The sequence below is a fragment of the Vanellus vanellus genome, assembly GCF_965231255.1.
Source record: "Vanellus vanellus genome assembly, chromosome: 1".
Classification (NCBI taxonomy): Eukaryota; Metazoa; Chordata; class Aves; order Charadriiformes; family Charadriidae; genus Vanellus; species Vanellus vanellus.
The window spans coordinates 115486366-115498980 of record NC_138905.1 but is presented as its reverse complement, the minus strand read 5'-3'; the positions used below and the strand labels follow the sequence as shown (position 1 = coordinate 115498980).

General features: G+C 42.2%; 1 protein-coding gene across 1 annotated transcript in view; it reads right to left on the bottom strand.

The window, feature by feature from the left end:
- Positions 1 to 9277, bottom strand: part of LOC309672867 (junctional adhesion molecule B-like) — a 39674-nt gene extending 30397 nt beyond the window's left edge. The window contains exon 1 of the mRNA XM_082484481.1: positions 9222 to 9277. Coding sequence (XP_082340607.1) covers positions 9222 to 9276 — 55 coding nt within the window. The 5' untranslated portion in view covers position 9277. The remainder of the gene's footprint in view (positions 1 to 9221) is intronic.
- Positions 9278 to 12615: the final 3338 nt, after the last annotated feature.

Here is a 12615-nt window from a genome sequence, read left to right as displayed (position 1 = left end):
TGAAAGGCTCCAAAGACAAGTGCATTAACTTCTGGAAGTACCCTTAAGCCATCATTTCAACAACCCTTAAACTGAACACATAGAAAGAAGACAATCATATTTACTTCTTATGCCTAATACATTTCAGAAGACTTCAGTATCACTTGATTCAAACAGCACTAGTTGACGTCCAGGTCTTGTGTAGAAAAGGAAAAAAATAAAGCAAATTATTTTCAGATGGAATTATGTGAAGGCCTCTTAGACTGTACGGCCAGCAGCAATTCCATACACTAGCGCAGCCCAAAGGGTTGCTTCTTGATATCTAAGCATACTTCCACTATGGATGCATCTGCTTACTTCTCTCTACCTCCCCGCTCCCAGGCACCAACCTTGATGTTACCAGTGAATTTGGAGTGTCTGAGTTTGTTTGCTTTACTAGTCACTCCAATACTACAACAACATTATCTTAAAAATCATATCAGCCCTTACTATTACCTGGCTGTCCCATCCTTCCCTCTTTTACATTTGCAGATGCTGTATTGCTCTATTCCAAAATAGAAATATTGATTTTCTTTTCAAATGATTATGACATTCCTGTGCCTCAGTGAATCACATTACACCAGGGAGGACCATTATGTTGGTGAACAGAAGGCAACAGCAGCATTCGTTGCAAGATACAAAGAATACTCAAATACTGACTAAAAATAAAATATTTACCTTTCACATAACAATATTTACTGACATTTAAATGGAAAGCTACTAAGTCTTCTCAGAGGATAGAGACTTTTTCTGCACAAACTCTTCCAACATATAAACATTGCTATTAGTAATCTTTTAATTGGATTTTATGTGAACATTAAAGGAGAATTAAAGAAAAAAAACAGAAAAGAGACACACCTCTTTCCCACCTTCCAAGGAGAACCCTGCAATACATGTTTGTTCTTTAGAGAAAAGGAGGGGGGATGGACAGAGGCACAAAAAAACACCCCCAACAAACCAACAACACACAACAAAGGAACTCAACCCAGTAACATTTGTCACTTATTTTTGTTTCTGAACAGTGCTAAGCAGCTATCAGTGATGTCTTCCTATGATATTCTACTACTTTGGTTTTAGAGATAATCCTCCTCTATATAGTTATCCTACAGTTAAGAGTTGCAAACATCTAAAACCAACTGGAGTTGTTAATGTGCAGTATAAGTCACTGATTAGTTATAATTCTTTAAGTCTCAAGCAATGAAATATATGCATTTATCTGTTAGAAGTTACTAAAATTTATACCCTTTTCCAAATCTTGACATATAACATCTCAATTGGAAGTACGTCACATTAAAATTTGTTTAATTCAGCAGCAGCATCTGACTGAAGAGTCTTCAGTCATGTCACATTTATTACAGAAAGCATGTTTGTTTAGAATTAACTTGCACAACTTAAGAGTTAATTAATGTACACTCCTTTCATAGAGCATGGGTCAGCTAGGTGCTTATTCTTGGCAGGGTCTGACTTTCACCTCAAGCCAGAGCTGTAGGGGCTCACAGCCAGCAGCCCTCCATGAGTCTTGGCACACCAAAGGCCATACTCTCATCCCCAGCCACTGTGCCCTCTCAGATTTTGCTGTATTTACACAGGGGAGCCGCTCCCCAAACCCAGCAGCATAGCCCTTTGTTATTAGAGACAGCTTGCTTTAATCCCAGTTTCAAAAGTGCTCAGCACGACCAGTTAGAAGGGTGTCAAAGCTGCATAAAGGCCCGGTCATGCTCCCCAAAATCCCAGTCAATCTGGAACAAGGGTACATAAAAGAAGAGCCACAAAAAAAAAAAAAAAGCGCCAGGAGTTTAAGACAGAATTTCTCACCTTTGTGGTTGACTAACTTAAAGACTAGAGGAGGAGTAGAAAAATCAGTTGAGGTCGCCCAACAGACAAATGGCAAAGAACCAATATTTACTTTTTAAGACAGTTTTCATAGAAATAGAAAGGGTACTGGAGCACAAAGCTAGGCATAACACGCACCTAAACACACCTACACGTTCTACAGATACCATTCCAGATGATGTGGTTTTACTCACTTTTGCCAGTACAGTTACTAGAAGTTATGAACCAGGACCTCCCGGAGATAAGTACTGTTTATACATTCAAGTGGCAAACTGCTGTCTAACTCACATAATATGTATGGAAACTCTGGTTTTCTGCCTATCATTTCCTCATATGTTTAGAAGTATGTCAAGCACAAGCACTTCAACTCTAACCCAGCTCTAGCCAACATCCACAATGTTATGACTTAGCACGCTACCCCCAAGAATTTCTCCCAATTCATTTTTGCAGCCTGATACACAATGCATAAGCATTTTGGTTTCTTTATTATGTTTATTTGAGCAGAAATTCCTTCTCAAACATGCATGTTCCATCACTACCTCCAAGTACTGTGCTAGCAGTTTGTGAACAGCAAATACAGCTCCTACTGTTAACGTTATCTGGTACCAAAACAACCCCATAATACATCACTTTCCATCCAGACCATATGTTTTGTTTCCCTTTCAGTCTGATCAGGTTTGGATGGGTCTGAGAGTGTGTTCAACCCCAAGAAGTTAATCCAAACAAAAGCTATGTAAATATATCTACTGCAACTTCATACCTGTAGGATCTGTTCTTTCCCGCTTAAGTCTGACCATTTCTTACTTTTTCAAAGAGCCAGGATCAAGTCGTAGCTATTTCAATGCAAGTTTGATCTTCCCATCCCTTACTGAAAACTGCTAAGTTTTGACCTCGTAAAAAGCAAGCATTCAGAAGGGTTTATTACCAGATTTTCCTTTCATGTTTTCCCTGCAAATAATCTTTGAGAGAAACCGGATGCCTGCTTGAATTCCTATTAACCAGGAGGGGTTACAGACTTACTAGTGGTTCAACAACCACTGCTGTTGTATGACTTGCTGCTGTTCAGAAATTGCTATTTTCCCCTTCTTCCTTCTCCGAGAGCTCCTTCACCTCCCAGTGTATATTAGGAACTGACAAGTGAACAGGACCAGATGTTCAGCTGCCAAGCTCACCTTCTGCCTGGTTTAAGAAGTTTTATATAAGCACTCAAGGGCTCAATGATATACTGTAGCATAGAGGTGACACAACTCATTGGAGCCCTCCAGAAAAAGAGTGGCTTTAGAAATACAGGTGAGCACAGACACTGGCAGCCATCCAAATGCTCCTCCAGCCTCCTTTGCTGTCTCATTCTTTCAAATACATATTCATTTCCCTAAAAAAAAAAAAAAAAAACAAAAACCAAAAACTAACACAAACACCTCCCAGTATTTAGATGAAGGAAACAAATCATTTGTCTTGATTACAAGACACCATAATATTTGCTTTAAGCTTCCTGTGGTGGAATTACAGCACAACCACGTACAATGTTTTGAGGAAGACGTGACAGGCTTTTCTGCAGAAATGTTTCATTAAAACTGAGGGTTCCTTGAAGAGTACTTGCGATGGGAAAAGACATGCCAGAAAGTAAAACTGTAACAAAACTAGCTTTACAAAATTGGGCGGGGGAAGAAGGTGACCTAAACAGAATAGAAATAATTCCTGGTAAATGAATTGCTTTTCAGATTCCACATAACATTTCCCTGTTTCCATTAAAATGCTCACCCCATTGCAAATTAGCCACTAAACTAGAAAGTAAGAACTTGTAAATCATCTATTTTCCCACATTTATGCAATAGTGCAACAAAGTTATTACGGTGGAGAAAACAAACAAACAACCAGCTAAACAAGAAAAAACAGCAATAAGATAGTTGATTGTATACATCCACAGGGACACTATTTTAAGCAATTTCTTTTATTTTTTTTAGTATCATTGTATAACTTCTAAGGGAACCTTAATTTAGCTATTCCATATGGCCCTGGCAAAAAGTCTGCAATGACAAATACAAATGTCTACCTTGTGCTTCAATTGTTTTGATATACAAGATATTTATATTGCGATGTGGACATTTCTGGCTGTGTGAACATTTCTTAGTAATCTTCCTTTACGTAAGCATTTACACTGGAGTCACTTGCTAAGAGAAAGTATGACATTGCTAAGTACAACATGAAGCCTTACTTTGAGAAAATTATTCCGAAAAGGGATGACCAGCTGCAGGGAACTGATGACAGACAGACTGTCTTCAAAAGTGCTCCAACAGAAAGATGACTTTTTGAGTGTTGATGGACTCTAAGTAGATCATACTGTATGTAGACTTTAAAATCCTAGTTTTAGAATTAAATTACCATTTGTTCCTGCCCCTCCAAAAGCACTGAGGGCCCAAACCTATACCCCTCCCTCCCAACAAGGGAAGCTTGCTTACTCCTACTGCAGAAGATTCACGTGCATGTCACTGTCCATCTTCAGTGAATATCACTGTGTCACTGTATACATCACTATTATTTACTCATGTGAAATAAGAAAACTGGATTTTTTATTTTTTTTTTTTAATATCAGTTGTACAAGAAGCTTCTCTCATACTTAAGGAGAGCACTACTCTCGTGACCACCAGCACTTGAGAAGAAGCTAAAGCACTTGGGGCACCCTTTGAGGAAGGGTAAAAGCCTTCGCTGACATTTTTAGCTCACTTCTTTAAAAACAGGTCTCAACACATCCCCAGTGACATTTGGGGTTAGTCAGTGGACACAGACAAGTTTGGTAGCTCTAGGTCACGAAAGATGTTCCTATGTGTTTTGTTCAGTCAGCTAAAGAGAAAAGGTGAAGACAAAGTTCAACTACTTGCGAGTTCTTACCTAACCATTTGTGATGTCATCAGCCAGCTTCTGCAGCAGAACCTGGCAGCTACTGTACTGCTGCCAAAACAGTCTGCAGTAGGAAATATTGGCATAATACAGGAAATAATCGCAAAAATCTGTGCAATTCAGTTAGATAGCCAATGAGAAGACCTCATTCAGGCTCAATTAGATCTGCTAATCCCAGAGGTAGTTTTAACTCTCATTATTAATGCCAGATGCCCTATGGTATTCACAATTACCAGAAATACATGTCCTATGACATGAACAAAGAATTGTTGCAACATTAAAGCTAAGAAAACAGGACCTCAGAGGCCAAGAGACAAAAAAAAGCAAGTCCTTCACTTGCATACATCTACCTTACGCAGAAGAAAACACGAGGAACTGTAGTTGTCTTGACATCACATTTCCAGGTACGTTTCATGTCTCCTGGATGCGGGGAGGGAAGACAGTCACCCTCATTTTTTCATTTGCACATCCAACAGCAGGCTGCGGATGGATGTGCATAACCTCAGCTAAGGATACTGCAGGGCCAGCCAGGGACCAGCTCTCTCTGCCTCCTCTCTGCTGGAGAGAGGCAAAGCCCTTACCACAGAACAGCATTTCTTCTGGCTGAGTCCTCTCAGATGAGGACTCCTTTCCGGGTAGCATGCCTAGGTTTAAGGGAAAGAAAGTGACTTGCTTAAAGGCAGCAAAGACCATGATTTCTGAGAGACGTGGCAATAACTCCCAGCTAAAATTTCTTCTGAGTGCTAACCAAGAGGGTGAAATTGAGACCCCACTTGAAGTACTGTGTCCAGCACTGGAGCCCTCAGCACAGGGAAGACATGGACCTGTTGGAGTTCGTCCAGAAGAGGGCCACAAAAATTATCAGAGAGATGGAACACTTCTATGAGGAGAATCCGAGAGAGTTGGACTTATTCAGCCTGGAGAAGAGAAGGCTCTGGGGAGACCTTGTTGCTGTCTTTCAGTACTTCAAGGAAGCCTACAGGAAAATGGGGACAAACTTTTTAACAGGGCCTGTTGCAATAGGACAAGGGTTAATGGCTTTAAACTAAAAGAAGGTGGATTTAAACTAGATACAAAGAAGAAATTCTTTTATAATGAGGGTGGTGAAACACTTGGTGAACAGGTTGCCCAGAGAAGTGGTAGATGTCCCATCCCAAGGTCAGGTTGGACAGGGCTCTGAGCAACCTGATCTCAAAGATGACCCTGTGCGTTGCAGGGAAGATTGGACGAGATGACCTTTAAAAGTCCCTTCCAACCCAAACTATTCTATGATTCTATAAGCTAGAGAGAAGAGTAGGTCTCCCTTTTAAAGACAGGAATGTTTTCCAACCAAGTCTTCAATTTTTATCTGTTTAAGAAGCATACTGGTATCCTGTGCAGTGTCACCATAGTCATAAACAAAAAAAGTTAGGCTGAACATTAGAAACAAACGTTGCCTTTCTGTAGTTAAATTTCTTTTGTTTGTTTATATTTAAGAAGCTTACCATCACCTCACAGCCTATGTTATGGTGTCTAAGGGTCTGTGCAGGTTTGCAGACCACTAGCAGTCTATAGCAAAGAAATACTGCTTCTCAACTAAAACAGCTAGAGAAGGAACCTTCCTTTGGTGTCTCTTCCATAACTCTCTCTCCACAAAATAGGTAGTCTGGTTTATGGTATTATGTTGTACAGGTATTACTAGAGAAGTATGTAGTCTTACAAATTTAAGAAAACCCATCTCACCTGAATACAGAGACAGATTTAAAAATTGGAGTAAGTCCTTACCAAGTTAATCCAGCAAACAAAGAGGATTCAACAGAAGACTGGAGGTTGACAATATTCTCAATTTTGAGTACATCAATTGTATATCACATATACTCTGGAAAGCATAGTTTAAAGACTTCCACTGTCAGTTCCTACGGCCAATGCAGTCATGCTTTACAGTTTCTTGTTGAGGGTGGGGGGGAAGACACAAAAGGCTTTTTTGGCCTTGAACCTCTGTATCTGGCTGAAAGATTCCTGAGCACTAAGGAATGTTTGTTTTAAAGACAAAAACAAGCAAACAAACAAACACATGCTCACCTTATTTGTTGCTCAAACTACCCCAGTGAGCTCCATCAAATGTTTATGCAAGACTACTATTTATTGCCTCTGCATTGTCCTCACACAGACACATTGTACTGAATTTGCTTCCAGCTTCACCAGCTTACATTTAATTTCTACTGTATGCTAATGCAAGAAAAATCACACCTAGAAGCTTCACAAAAAGGCCAGTTCATCAGTACATACCATCTCCTCCAGAGTAGCTGTAATGATTAATAACAATAATTTCTGGACATTTTCTAACTGTCTTGCCAACAGGGTTCACAAGTCTTACTCTGTAGCACCTTTTAAAGCTTTCCAGATAGCATCAGTTTCAGGACCTCATGCCAACAGAGAATATGATTGAAGACCTCCAACTCCCTTATTTTCCCCTCAATTAAAGGTGAAAGAGAAGCTTTAAATCCAAGAAACCACTATTTCTGTGGGTCATTAGTACTTCTTAGTAGGTTCTCACTAAAAAGCAATCCAAAATTCATCTACCTCAGCACTGTTCTTGGCTATGCTGATGTCCTTTCACCAACAGCTCTTAATTTCTGCAGCTAAACTACCAAGCAAGTTCTCTAGACCCACTCCACAATATAATGTTCACATGCTTCAGGTACCAACCACTACTTTCTTTTCCTCATCAGTTTCTGCCCATTCCCCACTACCTCTATAGCACGTTGGGCCCCAGTCCCACATAAAAGACCGCTCAGCCCATGTGTTGTCTGACTTGGACGCCAGTATTACTCAGTCTTATTGTTCTTGTGAACCTACTTCAGCCACAGGAGCAGCAGCAGACTCCCGATTGCCTGGATTTCTGCCTGGATTTCCTCTGGCTCACACAAACAATCGACATTTGCACACCCACCTACAGTCGCTTTCTTCATGCAAAGACTTCTTATCAGCACCTTGCTGGTAAACTTTCTCCCCACCTGGTGTATCTTGGGAATTGGGACAGGAAGAGGAAAAAAAATAAATGCAAGTCTGACAACAATGTAGGCACCAGACTTTGATCCACTGTACGGCTTCCAAACCACCCTCTATCATTTCCTCACTGGTCAAAGCCAGCACCGCCAGCAGACACAACTAAGCAGAAAGCTGAGCAGCCTGAAGACACTGAAACCTGTCACCAAAAAAAAAAAAAAGAAACCCACAGCAGCCTCATCTGCTCAGATATACCCATGCAGTTAACAACAAACAAAGACAAAAGAGATCAAAGAAAATAATTTTTATTATTACTTACTATATGAAAGAGAAACTCTGCGCCAGCTGCCCATCCAACAGCCCAACATTACCATAAGGTCTCATAAAAGCAAAGAGAGAGGAAAAGAAAAACCACCACCAAACCAAAGACCTAACAGACACGTGTCACTTCAGGTCTCTCCTTGACCGGACTCATCCCTCCTCAGCAAAAAGAGGAGCTTACACACACACAAGTTTCTGTCAGGTGAGGAGGAAGGAAAGGTAAACTACAAAACATACCCTACTTCATCAGCACTGTGGATGTCCCACATCCACAGTGGACTGAACCTGTTCCAGGCTGGTCCCAGGTGGTCACTCCATTGGCAAGACTGTGCTACGTAATTCTTTTCAAAGCATTATTTCCATGTACAGCCTCTTTCCCTAAAGTATCAGCAAGACACAAGAAGCATACAACAGGAGCACAGTAAGATGTGATCTGAAAGTGACAGCCTTATCACACGACTGGCACTACCAACACTGCATATTAATGTGGCCCCACGGTACTTTTTTTTTTTCTTATTTGCCTGTGCTTTCTGGGTGGGGCAGCTTTTGCCAACTTATTTTAATATTACATACCCCTCTACCCCCTTTTTGTTTGTTTTGGGTTTTTTTTGTTTTGCTTTTTTAACCAGTTAGACAATAGAACATAAGTCTGTTCTACACCTGCAGCATCCTGGGCTAGCAAGCGAGACCATGCTCCCATCACTTGCTCACTCATCCCGTAGAGGCCACCAAAAAAGCAAACCACGCAGCCCGCATCCTAAACTTCGCATCACTGCAGAAAGCCGCTGCCTTCGCGCTGACACGGGTCCGGCTTAGAACAGGTTACATCTGCGCGCAAACAAGAGACACATGGAAACTATCAGGGCGCAGTGCTGCCCCGGCTGCAGCGAGGGACGCCCTCGCTTTTACCGCCCTGTTGGGAGTCGGGACTCGGCTCCTCTCGCTCCGGGGTGGAGGGGGAAACGCCGTCCCGCCGCCGCCACCGCTCCCCTCGCCCTGGCCCTGTTCGGAGCCCACCGGAGCAGGACCCGGGGGACCGAGACCTCCCTCCCCTCAACACACACACACGCTCCGGGGGGACCGTTCCGCCCCGCGGTCGGGCGGTCCCCGGAGGGAGCGGTACCGCGGTACCCCCACGCGGGGAAGGGACAACGGCCACTTACAGCTCAGGACCCCCAAGTAACCGAGGAGCAGCAGGCGGAGGCTGTGACTCGCCATCTTCCCGGCAACGGCCGCTCCCCACCGGCGGCAGCGGCTAATAACCGCCGGCGGCGGGGCGTGGGGCGCGGCCCGGGGCGGGGGGGACGGACCGGACCGGCCCGGCCCGGCCTCGCTTAGCCTCGGCCCGGGGGAAAACGGGGCGGCGCCGGGGCCGCCTCGGACAGCGGCCGTGGAGCAGGTGCGGCAGCCGGGGCGCAACTCCCGCGCCCGCCGGGATCTGCCTCCGCCCCGGCGGAGCTTCCTCGTGCTGCTCCCGCCGGCCCCGGCCCCCGCCCCCGCCCCCGCCTCCTCCTTCTCCTCCTCCTCCGCCGCCACCCCAAAACTTTGAACGTGCCCGAGGAGGCGCCTACCCGCCCCGTACCGGCTCCCAGCAGGGGAGACGCGGCGGGCGGCAGCTCCGGGTGCATCGCCCTCCTCCTTCTCCTCTTCCTCCTCGTCCTCGCCATGGGGCCAGTGCGGTGCCACGCGCATCCCGGGGCCGCACTGTGCTGTATGTAGCAGCTCTTCCCTCCGAATTACTTTTTTTTTTTAATTATTATTGTCTTTTTTTTTTTTTTTTTAACCGCTAGGTCTTCCTAAGCTGAAGGACATTTGTTGCGACAGGATAAACTTTTCATTCCGGAAAAAAACTTAACCTTCTCAAAGCTGACCGTAGTCCCTGTCGGGGACCTTTCCCGAAGTCAAACCCACGCGGGTTGGAAGCGGGAATAATCGGGGAACGAACCCGCGGGGAGGCGGCGGGCGCCGGTGGGAGCCGCAGCGGCCCCTTCTGCCTGCGGGGCTGGGGCCGAGGAACCACCCCCCCACCCCCCCCGCGACCGCGGGGCACGGCCCTCAGCCAGCACACGGCGACCTTCAAAGGCTTTTTTATTAATAGTTTATACCAGTCTAGCACTAAATATCCAGGAGGTCTCATGGCTCTTTAAATTTATGAATCAAGGAAAATTACTCACTGTGACAGTTAATAGCGCATCTGAGCCATTTTGAACGACATCTTAAAAATATGTTACCACTGATGTAATGCGGTTCTGTAACAAGAAAAGTATCGCAAGCATTTCTTTGATAACCAGAACAGCAACGTTGGCTATACTTTGTTACAGTGTAGCAAAACGAGGAAAGATTATTTAGAAATAAAATCTCTAGCAGCTATTTTAATGGAGACCGAAGAAGTAGGATGCCATGATGCTCTTCATATCAAAATCTTCTTAGCTTGTTTTTCACATGCAAAAATATATTTAGAATACAAGTGATCTTTCTGCAAAAAATATGTATATATATATATACACACTATATATTACCAGTGCAATGGTGACATGCATTTAATAAAATCAAAACTATTTCATAGGCAACAGAAAAGTTCTTTATTTTGTGTGGCCTAACGCATCATAACTTTTAGCATATACAGAATTTCATTGATTTCAGTAGAACTGCTTTACTGTTTAAAGCCACGCAGTGATAGAAAAACTGTGGTGATATAAAATTTAAATATAAGGGAGGGGCCAGGTGCAAAAGGTGTAGAGGTAGGGAATGTTAAGAAATGGCAGTACAGAATTAAATTAAGGGATAGCTCATAGGATGACTGCTAAACTGAGGTAATGACAATGAATTGATGAGGGGAATGAAGAGATGAATCGTGAGAAGGTATCCCATGAGACAATGGGAGGAAGATAGACTTGTACAGTAGCCTTTCCACAGCAAACATTCAGTTCTACTTGCCCACATACATAGACTCACATATAGGGTTTAATTTGGATTTCATTAAGATGACTCTTATACCACAGTAAATCCACTTAAATGCATCAAGTTTATGTAAGCATGAGGTCATTTTTTTTTTTTTTTTCTGTTCACTGTTTTGTTTCTCTTGCAAATGAAACAAACATCCAGTGTACAGGGTTGTCTCCCCAGCATTTCTCTGACTTTTTCTAGTACAGTTTCACAGGACTTTCACAGTTTCTTTACGTTCCTCTCTTTTATTTCAGCAACACCTAGATCATGGTTTCTCGACTTGCTTTATACAACTGCAGGAAACACCAGCAACTAAATGAGGGTATTCCGAATGCGTTTACAGAATTATTGGAAAACCGGTTGTAATGCATACAGTTCATTTAATGTGCATACTTTTTCTGTATGTACTTTGCTAAACAAAGGTGTTCTTAAAAATACTAAGTCCTTTGATAGAAGAGTACAAGACTGCTATCCATATTTTTAATATTTTTAAGTTAAATGTAGTAAAAATATTTTCATTAAACAGTACATAGAGCCAAACATGGGTTGCACAGTTATTCTTGGAGAGCTTTCCATGGAGACTCCTTTTTAGAATAATAAAAATAGTCTGTAATTAACATCTGCACACAGAATGCCAGTCAAGAATAGCTATCTTATTTTGTAATAACTATTCTAGTCAAGTTCTTTGTGTAGAAAAGCCTTTAAGAATTGTGCTGAAGTGCAACATGATTTCAAGACGTGGATCCTTCTTAATGATCTCAGTAATTCATAAACCAAAAGATTACCCGCATTTCATTAGATGATATTTTAGATAAATCTACATTCTTACACTGCAATGGAATTCTTTCTCCTTTTAATGAAACTTTCTATTAAAAATGCAGAGTGCTGATGATAACCTGCTCTAACAACACAAGTTTATCTCTTTTATTATGGTACCATCACTCTGTTAAAGACCTCCTTTCTAAAACAGTTTTGAAAAATAATTTTCAAAAATTCTGTGAAACGGTATGAGCTGAAACTCTGACTCTTTGCTTTGGGAATGTTTCATTTTTCTTAGCTATAGAATGATAAAAATGAATACAGAGGAATTAACCTATATTAAGAAGTTACTTCTTCTGGTGATTTCTCCACTCAAAATAGGTTTCATTTTGCAGAAGGAACAAAACCAAATCACCCTAGATTTATTTTTCTGCACCTTGCAGGCTGATTTCTAGAATAACTTTGCGGTATAATACTAAAAAAATCAGTACAACAAGTTAGGATACGTGGTTACAAATGTGTTGCAACATAAATACTTGAACACATTACAGTTAGGTAAGAGAGGAAGATTATTATGATTCCTCTTTCAAAAACATGCATAGCATAGGGGGGAAAGTAGCTCGGTACAAGAAGAGAACTGGCTGTTTAATTAACGCTTAGAAGAGTAAAATGTTAATTCCTGTGTAATCACCCATCTGTCATGCCTTACACATACCAAACTAGAAGGCAGTCATGGGATAGCTAATGAATGTTCATCCTTGCACCTCCATTGAAAAAAAAAAAAAGCTTAATGAAAGGCAATGCTTCCCTAATATATCCTATTGAGGCATAAATCTGACATATCTCAAGTTT